The 18648-nt window shown below is 41.4% G+C and overlaps 2 protein-coding genes across 6 annotated transcripts; one reads left to right on the top strand and one right to left on the bottom strand.

Moving 5' to 3' along the window:
* Positions 1-1383: 1383 nt before the first annotated feature.
* Positions 1384-5511, top strand: LOC114469934 (ankyrin repeat domain-containing protein 34B-like). Of its 2 annotated transcripts, XM_028457840.1 has the most exons (3): positions 1384-1762; positions 3691-3943; positions 4321-5511. In XM_028457840.1, exons 2-3 carry the CDS (start codon positions 3741-3743, stop codon positions 5405-5407), a joined length of 1290 nt encoding a protein of 429 aa, XP_028313641.1. In that variant the 5' UTR covers positions 1384-1762; positions 3691-3740; the 3' UTR covers positions 5408-5511. The 2 variants fall into 2 exon arrangements, with proteins under 2 accessions (XP_028313641.1, XP_028313642.1); XM_028457841.1 differs by lacking the exon at positions 1384-1762 and having other exon boundaries at positions 3588-3943.
* A 2610-nt stretch (positions 5512-8121) lies between these two features.
* On the bottom strand, positions 8122-13750 carry fam151b (family with sequence similarity 151 member B). 4 transcript variants are annotated; one of them, XM_028457724.1, is made up of 6 exons: positions 13622-13750; positions 13431-13556; positions 10486-10648; positions 10018-10232; positions 9806-9941; positions 8122-8549 (listed from the first exon to the last, which is right to left on the bottom strand). In XM_028457724.1, exons 1-6 carry the CDS (start codon positions 13731-13733, stop codon positions 8402-8404), a joined length of 900 nt encoding a protein of 299 aa, XP_028313525.1. In that variant the 5' UTR covers positions 13734-13750; the 3' UTR covers positions 8122-8401. The 4 variants fall into 4 exon arrangements, with proteins under 4 accessions (XP_028313525.1, XP_028313526.1, XP_028313527.1 ...); XM_028457725.1 differs by having other exon boundaries at positions 13431-13747; XM_028457726.1 differs by lacking the exon at positions 13431-13556 and having other exon boundaries at positions 13622-13742.
* Positions 13751-18648: the final 4898 nt, after the last annotated feature.

Below are 18648 nucleotides of genomic sequence, written 5' to 3'. Positions count from 1 at the left end.
GTATACTGTATGTATGAATGTATATTGGTCAGCTGGTCACTTAATGCTATTAATCACATTTTCTCAATGAGAAGACTAGGCCGAGGTGAGCCTGTGTGTCCTGATAGAACGTTAGCAACTGGATACACAATGGATTCCTGGGACCGGTGGCTTTACGCTCTGTGGGGGACGTCAAGGATATTGACATGATTGGATTCATTGTAGTAGGGATGCTGCTAATTGGAGCTGGTGGCTATCTGATCTATCGTAAAGTCTGTATTACGTTAGCTGCTGTTTTGGGAAGGTTGCTAGTCATCTCTGAAGAATGGGGCAGGGCACCGAGCTCACAGAATATCATGATGAACAAACTCAAAAGTAAACAAGAGGCTACTTTGGACTTTCAAAGCTACTGAAAAAAGTGCTAGCCTGTAACAAAAACAAATCATTATCACCAATTGGCCTCCCCCAACACGCCAGCTCAAGGATGTGCTCAATCTCACCAGGATGTTTACAGATCTGACCCTCCGTTGTCCCCCCCCCATTGCCAGCTGGACTCTCGTCTTCTGAATCATAACATCTGTCAGTATCAGAGGAGAGCAAAGTGTATTGTTTCTACGTCTTCTCTGCCCCCCCACCCGTCCTCCCTCCCCTCCGTGCACATGGAAGGTTCTGGAGGAGCGCCCACTGGCTGCTCGCCCGTGTCCCCTAGTGGCTCAATATCCTCTCCCCCTCTCCGCCCAGCCCTCGCCCCCAATACCCCTCCACAGATCCACCACCCAGCCCCTCCTGCCCACGTGCTATGGTTTTCCTGACTGTGTTTTTCCTGGTTTTGTACTTTTCTCTCCTTTAGTTCAAAATCTGCTTTTTCCCCCTCACCTCTGCTTATGTTGGTTTTCCCATTTTTCATCTAAATTTGGGGTGCGTCCAATGCCCCTGGCAACCCACAGTTCTCCCGTTCTTGTCTCCTATGTTATTTGTGACTGTTTTTCCATGTTTTCTTTAGTCGGGATCGTACTGAAATATTTGTAAAGCACTTTGTGGTGTTTTGTGAAAAGCACTATATATAGTTTACTTACTTACTTACTACTTACTTACGATGTACAGGGATAGATGTATAGATATTGATATATATATGGATATACTGAGATAGAAGTATGAATACAGATGTACATGGGTAGATGTATGACTATAAAGGTGCAGGGATAGATGTGTAATTCTAAATGTAAGGATATAGATGTAAATATATTGATGCATTGATATAGATGTATGAATGTAGATGTACAAGGGTAGATGTATGGATATAGATGTATAAATGTAGATGTCTAAATATAGATGTAAGAACATAGATGTATAGATATTGATATATGGATATATACAGTATCTCTATAAATATGGATGTACAGTGATAGATGTATTACAATAGATGTACAGAGCTAGATCTATATTTATATAGATGTGAGGATATAGATATATAAATATAGATGTATGAATGTAGATCCATCTGTGAGCTAATAAACACAGACTGGTCGCATTCACGTTGAACGTGGGCTGGACTGAATAACCTGAGTCTGAGTTTGACACAAAGTCATCGTCCTTGAAGCGAGCGCTGACGTTACAGAGGCGTTCCACTCCCCCCTCTTCACCCTCTTCACTCAGTTGTCACACACCGCTCTTTGAGCTCTGCTCTGATGTTCCTCAGTGTTCTCCTCTGATGCTCCTCGGCGTTCTCCTCAGACTCCGTAGAAGCAGCAGCGGTGGCTTGGTGATGATGTGGAGCACGGAGGTGAGTATGATTTTAAAGACGTTCCATTCATTCTCTGAGGGTTTTCAAACACCTGAACGTTCTTCTCTTTTTGTGTGTGGATCTAAAGAACGTTTCTTGAAGCCAGTTGGTCCTTGACGGCTGTTTTCTGCCTGTTTTTCCTCTCCTGTCACATGGAGAGCACTCATGTCTGCCTTTTCACTAAAAGCTGAAGTATCTCTCCCACGTGTGCGCAGGAATAAAGCCTGACATTTACCCGTCGTTAGTTATTCTCTGTGTTGTTGGCTTTGATCGTCACCTGTGGCTTTGAAACACCTCCGATCTCAGACTCCAGTTCATCACTGCAATGGACAGGATTGTAATCCAGTTCAATTATATAGATCTAGATGAAAAGGAATATAGATGGACACACAGATGCAGTGACTGAGATAGATATTTAGAAAAATATAGCGATAGCGTAGGATATTGTAGAATAGACTTAGAGATAAATATAATAATTAAATTATTATTTATTTTATTATTTATAGAGCTAGATGCAGATATAGATGTATAGAGATAAATGGGTTCAAAGATAGATATAGATGTAAATTTACAGTACACATATAGATCAGGATTTTGTTAAATAGATAAAGAAGAGATAAACATGCATAAATAGTTAAAGATTTACCAACAGAAGCTGATTTAACCCTTAGAATCTACTGACGGATCCATAGTTCTGTCCTGAAGGCCCTATCCCTTTTGTTCCGGCCATATTCTGTGTCCCAACCAACGACTTGAGAAGCATCACTTTGAGGAAGATGAAGAGTGGGAGCGCAGACCTTGAAGATGATGGTGGGGACTTGACGGCAGCTCGTGGCTTTGTGTGCCGCTCTTATGTAAAGCTTCTTTGTGTAAGTCCGTCTTCAGGAGGACGATGACGCATATCCAAACCTGTGGAGGATTCAAGGCCGCGTGGTGACGTGAAGTGTGACTCAGTCCAACACAACCTTTAAATTAGTCCAAGCTGCAATCCAGAGTTAGACTTGTTTTAATCCTGGCTTTAGTTTGGGTCTCGGTCCAGTCCGCCTCGTCAGCCATTGCTCTGTTCCTGTCTGTAACGTTCTCGGTGCTGTACGCCAACCTCAAACTTTCAAAACAAAAGTTTAGGAAACAGGAAGCCTTCCTTGTCTCTGCCTGTGGGCGGAGCCTTGGCCTGATTGAAGCTTCCTGGTTTCTTCTGATGAAGTCCTGCATGTATTGTAGGCAGATGTGAAAGTAATGGATTACAGGTACTGGCGTTACTGTAATTTAGTTGCTTTCTGGGTACTTTTTTGAGTATATTTCTAAATCAGTAATTTTACATGTACTTAGGTTCATTACATTTCTACACCCAACCGTTACCGAGTAAACTATTGTGATTATTTTTTATATTTCTGTTTCATGGAACATTGAACATAATCCATATGTTCTTAGTCGTGCCCTTTTTGATCAACGTCCAGCTTTCTTGGGTTCAGGTTGGGGTTTTTACCTATTATGTTGTTACTCACATGGTACATTTGGCATGACGCTGTTTTACAGTTCATTCATGTAGCTATACTTAGAGCCATGGGAATTTTTGAATTGAATTAATTGGTGCTATTTTTTATTTTTTTTAAGAATTGTACATTTTGACAAATCTTTTCTTTTATACAGATGCATTTGTTGTAAATTTGGTCTCTTCCTCTTTAAATGTATACATGAGATGTTTACTTTGCAAGGGAAGATTTATTACCATAAATAAATCTGGGGCGTGTGACATTAACTATATAGTGACTTTTACTTTGAGTATTGTTTAATTTAGCTACTTTCTACTTGCACTACACTTGAGTATTTTATGTATGACTTACTTGTTCTTGAGTACCATTTCAATCAAGTAACAGTACTTCTACTTGAGTATGACACATTAGTACTCTTTACACCTCTGGTTGTAGGTTTCGCGCCCTGAGCTCGTTCTCTGATTCCTGCTCCGACGCCTCCTGTCATGGACAAGGCTAGTGAATCGGGAACGGACGGGAGCTCCCTGCTGAAGGCTGTTTACCTGAGCCGGCTCCGTCTGACACGGCTGCTCCTGGAGGGCGGGGCTTACATCAACGAGAGCAACGAGCGCGGAGAGACGCCGTTAATGGTGGCCTGCAGGACACGCTACAACGACTCTCAGAGTGTTCCCAAACACAAGATGGTCCGGTACGCACGCCCTCATTAGTGATGTTGTGTTCACTGAGGAATGCCAGTACAGACCGGTACAAACCAGGATTAATCAAAATAAACCAGTACAAACCAGTATAAACAGTACACACCATTAAAAACATGTACAAACAAGTATAAACCACAAAAACAAGTATAAACAGTTAAAACCAGTATAAAGAGTACAAACCAGTATATACCAATATGAACCAGTATACAGACTGGGAGAGTTTAACAATTACTTCACTGCTGTTCTGCTCAAACTGGTGTCTGTTAACTGATGACTGACTCCTGAGCCACAACTACGGTAGCTAACACCAGTTAACGCAATCCCCACATGGAGTGCTAATGCTAATGCTAACACGTCTTTCCCACAGATATCTTCTGGAAAACGGAGCCGATCCCAACATCCAGGACAAGACAGGAAAAACGGCTCTGATGCACGCTGTCCTGGAACAAAGCGGGAGTGACATCCTGTTGCTCCTGCTGAGCAGCGGTGCTGATCCCATGTTGGAGGACCACTGCGGCGTGTCGGCGTTAGTGCACGCTGTGAAGTCGGGCGAGCGCCACACGCTGGGCGTTCTGATGGATGCCTGTAGAGCCAAAGGGAAGGAGGTCATCATCATCAGCACCAACACACTGCCCTCAGGATGCCGCACCAAGCACTTCCTGGACGTTCCTCCACCGCCCGACCTGCACGAACGCATGCACTACAGTGCTGGAACGCCACACGACTTCCCCTTACAGACTCCTCCCCCTCAGAGCTCCTCCGCATCCACTTCTCCCCTGACAGGAAGGAGGGAGTCCCAGGGTTTGGGTTCAGGTTCTCTGAGTAGTTGGTGGAACCGAAGTGCAGCAGAACCAAAGACAAGCCTTCAGGAAGGACCTCCGGCTTCAGGAAGGAGAACCCTTGGGAGAAAGATGTCGTACGATAGCGCAGCGGCATCTCTTTACTCCACCTCCCATCCCAACCTCCTCCATGATGCCGCCACTGTCCCCTACTTCTCTGACGGCATCCGACAGCTCCACAGTCTGCAGGACGTGGTTCGCTGTCGCAGTGTCGGTTTCGACCACTACAGCTCCGACTCGCAGCTGCCGCAGTTCCCGGACAAAACCTCAGTTTGTGCGACACAGAAAGTCGAATGCCACAAAGCAGATAGCGCCGCCCAGAGGCGAGGAGCAACCGCGCTGGAGCGCCGAGGGTCCGGGGCGCTGCTCCTGGACCACATCGCGCAAACCCGGCCCGGCTTCCTACCGCCGCTCAAGCCCCAGACTCCCATTCCCGACATTGGCGTCCCCAAAGGTGCGTTGAGCGTTCTACTGAACGGATCTAAGCGCTTCCTGCCCTGCGCTCCTGCTCAGCCCCGAGACCTGAGCCTGAAGAAAACGCTGTGGCGGCGTCACTCCATGCAGAGCGAGCAGATCAAACAGCTCGCTGACTTTGGAGAAACATCAGGTCTGTGAACTCGGACCAACAAGGATCCCAGAAAACGTTACCAATCACATCCTCTAACCATCAAATAAACAAGAACTTTGAACACGTTCAATGTGGCAATGTGTCCTTAAACTGGAAAAGGTCTTGTTCATGTTGTTCAAGGTGTGTCTGTTTCATATTTCATCTCTGATGGAACAAGCTTGACTTTCTCTTCTTGGTTCCTCTTTTACGTGAAAGACATTGGAGTGTGTTTTATTTTGAAACATTTACGATACTTCCTTTTCCTCTGTTGTGTTTGCAGTGTTCACATCGATCTTTGTGTCTCAGGAACTCTGTTGTTCCCACGCCGATGAATAAAGTCACATCTGTTCCTGATCCTTATCCTAATCCTGATTCAGTTTCACAAACGAAGTACTACTGTTAAAGTGAAGCTGTGGTGACACAGAGGAGAGGAGGGAAAGTGACGGAGGCCTTAAGTTTATCTACAAGTTGTAGAAGGGTGTTGTGACTAAATCTGTGACCTGACAAAAACGGTGGCTCTGGTTGCTGAAGTCTGTGTTTACTCCTCTGGCTGATGCGGCAGTGGCTTAAGTCTGCGTGTAAACACAGACCTTGTCCGTATTTCAGTGAAAATCCAAAGCGAGAGTTAAAAGTCAGTGTCAAATGAGTCGTGGGTGAAGTTTAGTAGATGTATAAAAGCTGAAGTCGGACAGTAAAAACAAAAGCGATATTTCTAAATGTCGACAAAGTATTATTGCATTTTGAATATGTTTCCATTGAAGGTTGTTTTGGGCAGACACGCACAACCGCGAGATTTCGCTGCAGGAAGATGGACGCTCCAAACCTCATTATAAAACTCTGCATTCCTTTGTTGTATTCACATCTAATGTGGCACAGTGGCAGTAATAATGCTAATGCTAATGCTAAAAAAAGGTCCTGATCTCCTCTTCTGTTAACACTTACCATGCCATGTTTTCTCAGAGAGAAGTGGTCATGTGACCAAGTGATCACTCACACGTGTGAGAAACATCCGCATCAGCGTTGCAGACACAGCAGGGTGAAGAAAATATAGCAAATAACAGATACTTTACTCACCTACTGTACCGTATGTTTACGTTGAGTTCTCAACATGTGGATCGCAGACAAAAACCTTTTGCTTTTTCTGTGACAGAAAAGGTTCAGTTCTACAAAATAATAAAGTGACAATTATCATCAGTTTTATATCCCACCTGTAATATATATAATATGTGCACATATCTTTCCGTATTGTCAGCCTTGTATTACAGCCTGAGTCTGTGACCCGGGTCTTGATGCTGGGTCCCAGTGTTCCCAGTTGTTAATAGTGATTCATTTGAATCATTTCAGCCTCCATGTTTTATGTTGTTAGAGGATCCACGAGTCCTGACTTGACTTCTTTAACTGGCAGCTGTAATTAGCATCCTCACTAATGTTATCTATTAACCTTATTGTGATGATTCTTGCTCAAATTACTCCCACATTTTTCAATGGATTTCAACAAGTTGGTGTCAAAACCTGCAGAAAAATTTCTTGTCATTCTGCTTTGCTTCAACTTTTTGTTAAAACAAATTCCCATTCATTTTACCATCTATTTTAGCCATTTTCAACATCTTAAACCTTCAACTTTGAACTTCAGCTGTTCTTCAACCATTCAACCTTTAACATGTTCAGCTATTTGTTCCCTTTCAGCTAACATCTTCAACCTTTCTCAACTTTATTTAGATTATTTCAGACCCTTCAACCCATTTCAACAATTTTATCATATTTTCTGCATTATATCACTGATGGTTCATTGGCTAAGCTAATGGTGGTTGGTGTTATTGCTATTGCTAGGGTAATGCTAATGCTAGGATAATGTTATTGCTTGGTTACTGTTAATGCTAGGCAAGTGCTCATATTAGGTTAATGCTAATTCTAGGGTAAAGCTATTGCTACATAGGTTAACGCTAATGGTAGGTTAATGTTAATGCTAGACTAATGCTAAAGCGAGGTTAATGCTAAGCTCATGCTTAGCCAATGCAGTGCGACACAGGCCAGCACCTGCATTCTCACTTGCATTTTTTAAGTTCAAAGTATTTTCTTTGTTTTCATTTCATACAGATATTTACACTCTGGTAGGACATTGTCCCTGTGTGTGTGTGTGTGTGTGAAAGCTCTGAAAAGCGTGTTTGTTCTCTCAGCTGTGAGAGCGTCTCCTTTCAGAACAAGCTTTTATCCAAATTGCCAATTAGCGTCTGTGCGTCCCTGAAGCTTTCATTCTGATGGTTGTCAGGAGCAACAGCTCAGTAGCAGCCTTCAGTGTTTCCTCAACATGAGAAACACAGATCTGAGTCAGGAGAACCTGAAAACCCCCTCCAAACGCACCATTCTCATGAAGGAGTACATGAGGAACTTAACCAGATTTAGCATTAGAATAATGACCAATCACAGCATTCACATGTGCTGTTTTGTAAAGTTTTCTCAAATATTTTTAAATGTGTGTATTATTGTTTGTTTATTATTTTCTGAACATTTTTGTCATTTTGTATCTTTTTGTTGTCCTTTTGTACATTTCTCTGTCATTTTGTGCATTTACTTTGAGGGCCGCACAAATATAGACAGAGGGCCAAATAAGGCCCAAATGCACAATATAAGGACAATAACATACAATACACAACTCTAGGATAGGACAGGGTGTGAAAAGAGACGGAGCTGTGGACCAGTACATAGACCAGAACACTTTTTAAAGATGAAATGCATTTTATTTTGAAAATCAACACTTCCGCTTTTGCGCTCACAGCTCTGTGACTTGACTGCATTTGATGCTTTCTCACATTGAGCAACTAATGAGAAGCCACGCCCCCTTCCGGTCACATGACTCCCTCCTCATCCCTCAGTCAACCAAGCCCACAGATCACACCGGTTGAGAGCGTCTGCCTTTTCTGGGCGTCTCTGCTGAGGATTCTGCCCTGTGACCTGGACCAGCAGGTTCTGTGCTCCTCCTCAGGTGTAACACTGTCAGGGCTTCAGTCCTCAGGAGCTGAGCAGAGCTGAGTTCTCCAGGACTGCGGAAGGTCGTAGTAGATTCTGCTCACATTGAACTGCTTCCTGAAAGGCAGCAGGTCCTCAAGAGGGAACTCATCACTCTTACCGGTCCACACCGTCAAGGAGAACCTGAGGAGAACATGAAGAGGGACATGTTAGAGATGACAAGGAGGAGAACATGAGGATAGAGCTTTAAATCTCCCGACGGGTCGGGTTCGGGCTTCATTTCTATCGTTTTTACATGGGCTCAGGCTCAGTTTGGGTCGAGTGCTGTGTGGTAAATGAACGTTCAGGTGATTTGTTTCTGCGTGAGAAAGATGCCGATATTTTGCATTTTATGCAATTAATGTGATCGGCTGTAATGTCTTAATTCATCAATCCGATCAATGATGTCTGTGTTGTGATGAAACCTACGGTAGATGCTCTGTAGATGCATTGTTTTATTCATCTCATTTACACCGAAAAGTTGTTTTCTTTTATGTGACAGCTTTATTTCACTCACAATATGTCTTTGCTCCTCATGCTAATGCTGATGGAGGCTTCACATAGTTCAAGTGTGGTCTGCCTCCGCAGCTTCATCTCCAAATCTCTTGTAGTCGACACAGCTGCTGTTCAGGGACTAAATTAAATGGTTTTCAAGTGTTGGAGTGAAGCTCACATTTACATTTGTCATGTTTTTTGCAAGTGCTCGGTCTGCATCGCATTTTAAAAAGTGGAGCCATGTGCGAACAATGTTGTGTTCAGGTCCTGCATGGAAATTCTCCAACTCTTCCACTCCCTCATAGTCACAATGATGCATTCAGTTCCCAAAACATAGTACCGTTTGATTTTCCGTGAACCTGTATCAGGTAGTACCGAAGGAAATTGGTCAGTACCTAAAAAAACAACCTAAATTTGATAGTTTTTTTTAAACCCACTGATCAGTGATCTGCCAAAAATCCTGATTGTGGAAAGCCTAGCACAAATAGACAGTGAGGAGGAGAATGGAGGCTGTCCTAATGAATAAATGAAGTTAAAAATGTATAAAGGACTGGTTGTGGAGCTGTGTGCTGTCACATGTAGAGAGCGTTCATAAACGCTGTATACAAACTAAAGAAAACACACGCCACTGCTAAACAACGTTTGGGATTTATAGAAAACAAACTTGATGAGAGTATGCATGCATTCTGAAATTATAGAATATTAACCTTCTCACAACACACATCATATGCAAAGTACATGTTTATAAAAACAAAGAAGGAAAAAAATTCTACTGACGCGTCAGGGAGGGAGTGACTGTGTGTGCGCTGACTCTGTCCACAGACATGAGGTCATGTCTAACTTTCTAGTCCTGATTACAACTCTGCATGAGAACAAGTGAATCTCAGAGAACATCTGGACCTCACCTGTCCGACTGCTGCAGCAGCCATGTGAGCTGGGGGGCCGAGCTTGACAGCAGAGCTGCTCTCACCGCGAAGGTGATGTCGTGCTGAAGGTTCCTGCACAGTTCCTCCATCTGATGGACCATCTCCCAGCTGTAGCCTGAGGAGAACATCAGGAGAATATCAGGAGAAACATCAGAAGAACATCAGGAGAACCTGTTAAACCTTGTGCTCACCGGGGTTCTCCCCCCCTGCCTTCCACCCGGTGGTCCAGCCCAGGGACAACACGGTGTCTAATCGGAGTACGGAGACGACAGAGATGAAAGAGCGTGCGTCCAAAGGTTGGCTCCACCCACCCGGGCCAGGCAGAATATCAGCGTTGATCCACACCGGACGACCTGGAACCAGAAGCTCATGCAGGAGAAGCAGAGAGGGAGAGAGTGCCTCCAGGCTGTCGGGAGGAGACATTACACCTCCAAAGGCTTTATTATTTATTCATTAGGAAATTAAACAAATATTAATCAATAAATGAATAATATTTTAAAAGAATAAACATTGTTTAAAGTCTTTGTATAATCATGTGAGAAATATTAAAAGCTCTCGGTTTGACAATTCCAATACCTTTAAAAAACTAAGATTGTTAGAAATGTCTGCATTAAAATAAATGTTGAGATCCCAGAAGTGTAAAATAATAAAGTGGAAACCTTTTAAAGTCCAGTTTGATGCCTTTGTTGTCGTGGTCCTTCACGCTCTCAAGCCACTCCCTCAGTGTGATGTCACTGTCTGTGTCAGGAGGGTGAGCCATGATTGGCTCCCTGGGCTCACGACCACGAATCAAAACGTCTGCCTCGATCATGTGGGTGGGACCTGAGCAGGACGGGAGAGGTACAAGAAACACACGCACACAAACAATTATTATTTTTTTAAATAGAAAGAAAAAATAATTAGGATAACTTTTTCTAGAGATACAAAAACATCTTGCTTTGACGAAAAGTAACTAATTACTTCCCTCGAGTGTTAGAAGTATGGTTTGACTGCAATATAAAACATAAACCCCTTGAAGGTGCGTATGCAACTCTCAGATCCCTCTCTCCCTCTCCGCTGCTCTCTTGCCCTGACTCCAAACATTACAAAGCCCCTCCCTCAGAAGAGCTAACGAGCTAACATTAGTCCGACAGCAACATCGAGAGGGTCTGGCTGAAGACCTGCACTGTCATGACCCTACCTTGCAGACATGCACTGAGACAGAGAGTAACATAACATGCTCTGTTAAAAGCATATTACTGCAGCGCTTCTCTCTCTCTATGTGCACACACCATTCTAGCAGCAGCAGCAACAACACAGTGTCACTTACAGCATCCCACAGAGTTCTAGTGTAACAATTACAAATCAAACATAATGTAAATCAAGCAGCAGTAATTACCGTTCACGCAGAAAATTCAACAATTCCATCTTCTACTCCTGACCATACACTGCAAAAAAGACGGCGCTCCAGCCCGGGAAAGGGGCGGGGCCTGTGAGCAACAGCTGTCAGACAGCCCATCAAACACAATCCTGGCTGTGATTGGTTGTTTTTGCACGGTCGTGGTGCATTCTGGCAATCTGCCAAAGGCAGCAGGAGGGGCTCAATGAGTCTGTTTTTTTTTTTTCACACAAACTACTAGTTTGATGTAAAGCTGTCCTTACATAGTGACAGCTTTAGCAAATATGACAAAAAGTCCCTTTTATGAGAGTTGCAGACTGCACCTTTAATGGCCGACTAGAGGCAAAAACGAAACGCAGTTAATAATCTTATCATTATGGCAAAATTCTTTGTACACAAATTTAAATTTGGTGACACAAACCTGTTTTTATTGTGTTTCTAAAAGAACTAATATCTCTGAAGGACTCTTTAAAATTATGTAATTCCAAGAAGGCTGTATGGCTTTATATTAATCTGATAGCTATGTCTTTTGACCCCATTGCACCTTAATGTTGTTGGCTTATACAATTGTTAGAAATTGTAATGTTCTTTTTTCTGTTCATTTCCTTGTTTTTCACGCTCAATGTGCAACTGCTCTTTGAAAAATGTAAGCCTGTAGCTTAATTTGTTGAATAAAATAAAAATAAAAAAGTAATGTTACAGCTTTAGAATGTCGTCTTGTTGTGTGTTTGGATGCCAGAATAGGAGGAATGATGTTAGTGGACGTAAATTAAAGTTTTATAGGATTCCAGCGGCATACCTGACAAGTTTTGAATTTGAAAATAAGGGAAATTTTCTGGCGCCCACTACGAGACGTCCCACCCGCTTAACCAAGCTCCAGTATCCCTTATATTTTAATATAGGTGTACAAGAAATCTAAAATACCCACTTTTCAACCACTTATTAAATAAAATTATGTGATTAGAATCCGGTAGGTCGACCTTTATTAACATTAAAATGCTGTGAACATTCCTACTAGGGTTGGGTGATATGGACCAAAACTCATATCTCAATATGTACATATATATATGAAATATTATAGTTTTCTATATAAAAGTACAAAATAGAAAACTCGATACATCTTGAATCTCGATATATCGCCCAGCACTAATTCCTAAATTAGAAAACAGCCTAAATAAAAACATAAATGTGTATATGAAGCACATGTTTATTTAATAGACTTACAGTTTATATACAAGTCAACACGTTGCATATTTACTGTTAATTTCACGTTGCTTGTCTTTAAGTTAGACATTAATATTTTATTTTCATGACATATTTTATTTTAATTTCTCATGCTCTCTCATGTGGTTCTCTGGTATTCACTAATGACTTATTAAACACATTTATTACAGACTTTACATTCTTTAACACTTTTTAAAGCAGTGTATATTTGTGGAGCTTGTGATTGGCTGATTTTTCATGGTGACTTACGTCATTCCTTCCGCTGTGGTAGATGTTAAAATCTCAGTTATTAATCTAACAGAACGTGTAACTGTGTCACACCCTGCTGCTCTTTAGGAAGATAAACTCTCAGTCACATTTCACAATGTATTTACACCAGTTCTATGTTTTTTTCACCAGAACGTCTTCATTCATTCATCTGTTTTCTGAGTTGTTTCCGGGTTTGTTGCTGCTGGCGACACTAATCTCGCGAGATTCAGGTGGAAGTTCTCGCGCGGCTAGTGACGGCGTTTAGTTTAGTTTAGTTAGGTATCTTTTAATTATTATTACTTTAAAATACGGGATATTTAAGGGAAAATACTAACACAAGAAGATGGTGGGAAAGAGGGGTAAATACGGGAGTTTCCCGGCCAAAAAGGGGGACTTAACAGGTATGCCCAGCGGACACTCGTAAGCCCCGCCCAACAAAAAACGTCACAATGTTTACAAACAATCAAAGGATCTATAATATATTTAATATGAAATATAAACGTGTCTTTCCAGTAATAAATAAAAATAAATAAATACATTAACAAGTCCCTACAGTTAAGAAAATGTTTGTAAGATTAAAAATAAAACATTTAAAATAGCTTGTCTCCGTTTAAATACAATAAGAATATTTATTTATATCGTTTTTAGCCACACAATTTGATGACACACATAAGATCAGTAATTTTTAAATTATTATTATTTGTATAATATATGAATATATAATTCAATATATATTTTAAATATTATCTATACCTGTTAAAGCTTCCGCGAGGCTCTTTCTGCTGTTCACTGCGTGAGACCAGCTCATCTCCGCCGCATCCCTCCGCGGTAGCAATCCGCGGCTCACAAAGTAATCCAGCGTTTCCTCACTCATGCCACCTATTAAACGGGACTCTGTGAGCGCATAATAACAAATCACATCACACCGTTAATGTGACTCACACCTGAAGCACTGTGATCTTTTTCGACAGCACGAGCCCAAAACATGTAGAGTAAAAAAAACCCGGAGAAAAACACTATTAAAATGTTAAAGAAAACACGGCCCACCCTCATCATCTACACAGCATCAAGGGACAAAAACCCAATGCACATCCGGTTAAGATGTTTCAAAATAAAGCGTTTTCTTCTTCTTCTTATGTGGTTTACTGGCGGGTGGCACTCATCAGATAAAGGTGCATTTCCGCCACCTACTGTATCGGAGTATGAACCAGAGAATTATCCTTTTCCTAACTCCCTATAATTATCCTTATTCTTAATAACACTATCCTAATAGAGAAGGAAAAAAAAATAAAAAAATAAAATATATTCTTCCCAAAACTTCTGAATCTTTAAGGAATTTGATTACCCTTTTCATTTTAACTTTATTCAAAACATTACTCACACTAATCTCCATCCCCTGACGGTGTAAATCCTGAAGCATAACTTGTCTTTGTCTTGCATATCTACTACATCTTAGAAGAACATGCTCCACATTCTCTTGGTCATTGCAATGCTCACACAATCCTGTATCATGCTTTTTGATGAGATGTAAAGTTTTATTCAGCCTCATATGTCCTATTCTCAATCTAGTAATGATCCTCTCTTCCTTGTTACTTCCAGTCAGTGACGTGCCGTCAGGGTAGGCAAGGTAGGCAGTGCCTACCCAAGGGTGAATTGATATTTTGATTATTTAATTATAATTTTTTTTTTTTTTTACCATAGAATTTCACTGTACCTTTAGCCAATCATCATTACTTGTATGTCTGTGTAAGCCCTCCCCCTCCCCTTACTTTCAGCTTCTGTCTGATCCTGGCTGAGTTTGCCGCTGAGTCAAAACAGTTGACTCGCATTGGTGTTGCGGCGCCAACAAATAAAGAATATAGGCTTATAGGCTATATAAGTAATGAGCCTTTTGGGAAATGTAAGGAGTAGAAAGTACCAATATTTATAATGAAAATGTAACTGAGTAAAAGTAAAAAGTCAACAGAGAAATTACTACTTCTAAAAGTGCAAAGTACCTCAAAAATCTACTTAAGTAAGTATTGAAGTATTTGTACTTCGTTACTTGCCATCTCTGGTTATTTATACATGAGTTTCAATAAGATACGACATAAGGAGATGATACAACGTCTTTATGAAATAAAGAGCGTATTTGACGGTTACTGTTGCCTGTTAAAGAAAAGCAAATTGGACCAATTTCAGTTTCAGTGGGATCAATGGGTAATATTGTTGGTTTCTGTCCTGCTTTACTTTTAAATAACATAATTACACCAGCAGGGATTGCATTTATAACAAAGTTAAATTCAATTATAGGAATTGTTAAACTATATTTTGAAATGAAATTATGATATGTCATTATTGATCCATCTACATTAAGTAGCTGAGAAACCAAAAAGATATTGTGAGAAAACCAATCTCCAAGTAGAATTATTCATTGAATTTTGAACCGATTTCCAAACCGCTTAATTTTAAAAAAATGTCACTATGATACAAGGTGCTTGGATATATTTAAAATGCTGGTTTTACCACTCAACACTTAATCTCCACACCCACATCCTTGAATATTTCAGTTCTTTGGCTACAATAATTAATGATGATGATATAATACTAATAGTAATTGTTATGTATTACCTTTCAACTTTTGAAGATTGTCCCTCCTGTATCCACCCCTTAAGTACGGCACGTACGCCGATACCAGGATGGTGATTGTTGTTTAGCTAGAAGCTAATACACCATGCTAGAAGCTGCTCCGGTCTCTAGTCTCTTTATTAAACATTGCATCTGCACGTACATAACAAAACTGGCGACGAGGTACAGTACGGCCTCACGTTTGCATTTTTTTGATCGCGAAAGTCAAGTTTTTTTGCTCTGGAATGTGGCTCGAGGATGACGGAGGATTTTTGGGTGCTGTGTGCTAGCGTTAGCAGAGAGTGGCCGTCGGCAGAGTGAAGGCCACGCCACTGCCATTCACCGCAAGGCTTTGGGGGAAGGAGAAATCCCTGCGGAGGGAGACGAAAGAAAGAGACGCAAGCAGACTCAAGCAGAAAGGTCAGTGAACAAAAAGTCAGCAAAGACAGTGAAATGGCAGAATTGGTCAAAAACATAGGACTATTTGATGAAAACACGGAACAATGGAGCTCATATACAGAGAAATTTGAATATTTTGTGCTGGCTAACAAGATAAACAGAGATGTGTTGGTGCCAATGTTTTTGAGTGTTATGGGAGGAAAAACATTCAACTTACTGCGCAGTCTAGTGCAACCAGAAAAGCCAGGTGATAAATCCTATGGGAAAATAGTGGAAATATTGAAGAACCACTATACACCGAAGCCACTGATTATTGCCGAAAGGTTCAGGTTCCATGAAAGAAACCAGGAAGAAAGTGAATCTGTCTCACAGTTTATAGCTGTACTCAAGCAATTGTCTGAGCACTGTGATTTTGGACGTTCGCTCAGTGATACATTATGTGACCGGCTGGTATGTGGACTACGCAGCGAGGCTATCCAAAAGCGCTTGCTAACAGAGGCTAACTTGACCCTGGAGAAGACAATGGAAATCAGCACATCAATGGAGATGGCAGCTAAAGAGGCATAGCAGCTGAGTGCATCAACACAAGTGCACAAACTGTTCACATCGTCTATGAAGGAGGCATCGTCTGAACAGTTCTGCTTCAGGTGTAGAAAACCTAGGCACCAGGCAAAGGGTGTTGGTGTAAGGACTTAGACTGTAGGAATTGTGGCAAAAAGGGCCACATTGAACTTGCATGCAGAAACAAAAAGACTCAGATGAACAAACAACAGAAAATCAAAAAGAAAAGTTTTTTTTACAAGAATAAAATGAGAGCAGCTGTGATTCAGACTCAGATGAAGCGCATGTCTTATCAATCACAGACGAGGATGATGATGGCTACTGGATCACACCACAACCAGCGCGTATGCAGATAGACACAGGTACAAGTGTATCATTGGTATCAGAAGTGTTCTATAAGAAAACACTGCTACACCTCCCACTCAAAGACACAAAGCTGAAGTGGAGTGAAGTTTTCATGCTGGCAGACAAAGAGACAAGTACCCTCAAGGAGATCCTAAGAAGGTATCCCAAAGTTTTTGATTGAGAACTTGACAGCATGAAAGACAGTGCAGTTAAGTTGACAGTCAAGCCAGCCTGTACACCCAAGTGCCTAAATGCTAAAAGTTGAGGCAGATCTAGACAGGCTAGTAAAAAGTGGAGTGCTGGAACCAGTAAGCAAAAGTGAATGGGCTAGACCAAGTGTCCAAGTAATGAAGAAAGACGGTATCCCAAGGATCTGCTGTGATTTTAAGGTCACAGTAAATCCAGTCTTGACTGAAGAGCAGTATCTTTTACCGTGAAGTGTATTAAAGCATTTAACGTGTGATATTAAAGGTTTATAGTCCTTTTCAATAAAGAATTGATTCCAGAAAAGATGCATGTGTAAAACTATTGGTTAAACAGAGGCCCTAAAACTTCTATGAGTAATCTCACAAGAATTTGGGGGTGCTATGGTTAGATGGTAAAAACAGGCCTTTAGACTCTGTGTCCGACTTGAACCCTCTGGATTGATAAATCGAGGGGCACCTATCTTGACAATTGAAGGGAGTTGTAGGGTTTGGGCCAATGAGAACGTTGACACCGGTGTTGGTCGTAATCAGAAACTTGGGAACCGATTATCTGTTCCAGATACTGTGTTCTGTGATACTGAGCTGATGAGGCCCCAGGCTCAAGTTTCCTTTCTTATGTCTCCACATGATGATAAACTGTTTCTCTGTACTTTCACAAACTAGAACTGGGCTGTTTTCTTATAGGGTGATGAGCTAATGGTAAAGGTGGGAGGACTTATTTTGCATCATATATGTGAACACAGACTGACTAGCTCAGAGTTTTGCATCAATTGGCCAGCAGCTCTCAGCAGGGCTTCATTTTTTGTAACCTGTTTTGACTTTTGATTGTATTAATAAACTGCATATTATGTACAAGCAGTGTCTGGAATAACGGCGTTAAAACTAACGGCATTATGTAACGGCGTTTGTTTTTCAGTAACGGGGCAATCTAACTAATTACTTTTTACGCCGATACAACGCTGTTATCGTTACTGAACGTTAAATGCGGTACGTTACATGCATTGATTGAATAAACTGTTATTCGAAAGTATCCCCGGCTTCTGACTCGAGGAGGCGGGTGAAAAACAAGGTGAGCGAGTATGATTGGCTTATACGGCGTCATGTTTCATGGTAGCCAATCAAAGCCAGTGTTTTTACACATGTGCCAGCAAGAGGAGGCGGGTTAAAAACAAGGTGAGCGATTATGATTGGCTAAGGCGACGTGCCAGCACATGCGACACACACACACACACACACACACACACACACACACACACACACACACACACACACACACACACACACACACACACACACACACACACACACACACAACCAGATTGGATGAAGCAGCAGAGATGGTGAGTGTGGAGCAGTCTGATGAATAGTTGTCATTTTTAAGGTGACGATACAAACACTACTTTAAATTACAGTAATTGTGGTCAAAGGCAAGAACGTGTATGTGAAGTGTTCATTATATCCATTTGACATATAGCAACTTTTTTTTTTTAATAGTAGCGCAAATAGTAACTTTCCTTGGTAATGAGTTACTTTTATTATAAAGTAATTTAGTTACTAACGCAGTTACTTTTTTGAACAAGTAGTTGAGTAACAATAACTAATTACTTTTTTAAAGTAATGTTCCCAACACTGTTTACAAGTCATGGGTCCGAAGACTTTTTCCACACCACCTTTTTGTCATCACTTCCACACCACAAGAAACAACAACCGCTGATCAATTACTTCTTCTCGGGCCTTGCTGGAAGTCAAAAGTTTAGCCAAATTGATTTGTCCCAAGCAGGGAGGAGAGATTCAAGGTAGAAAATGGAAGGGTGGGGAAGAGTTGGTTATTTTAAAGTCAGAGTGAGATGTGA

The sequence above is a fragment of the Gouania willdenowi genome, chromosome 9 (genome assembly GCF_900634775.1).
Source record: "Gouania willdenowi chromosome 9, fGouWil2.1, whole genome shotgun sequence".
Lineage (NCBI taxonomy): Eukaryota > Metazoa > Chordata > Actinopteri > Blenniiformes > Gobiesocidae > Gouania > Gouania willdenowi.
Note: the sequence above shows the minus strand (reverse complement) of the source record. Positions and strands in the feature narration are given on the sequence as shown.

Bases quoted from the DNA above. Each gene is read 5' to 3' on its own strand.
- LOC114469934 (XM_028457840.1), top strand. From the start codon at position 3,741: ATGGACAAGGCTAGTGAATCGGGAACGGACGGGAGCTCCCTGCTGAAG. The intron at 3,944-4,320 runs GTACGCACGCCC...TCTTTCCCACAG, and splicing joins CCCAAACACAAGATGGTCCG to ATATCTTCTGGAAAACGGAG.
- fam151b (XM_028457724.1), bottom strand. From the start codon at position 13,733: ATGATGAGGGTGGGCCGTGTTTTCTTTAACATTTTAATAGTGTTTTTC. The intron at 9,942-10,017 runs GTGAGCACAAGG...TGTTCTCCTCAG, and splicing joins GGCAGGGGGGGAGAACCCCG to GCTACAGCTGGGAGATGGTC. The intron at 8,550-9,805 runs GTGAGGTCCAGA...TGTTCTCCTCAG, and splicing joins CTGCTGCAGCAGTCGGACAG to GTTCTCCTTGACGGTGTGGA.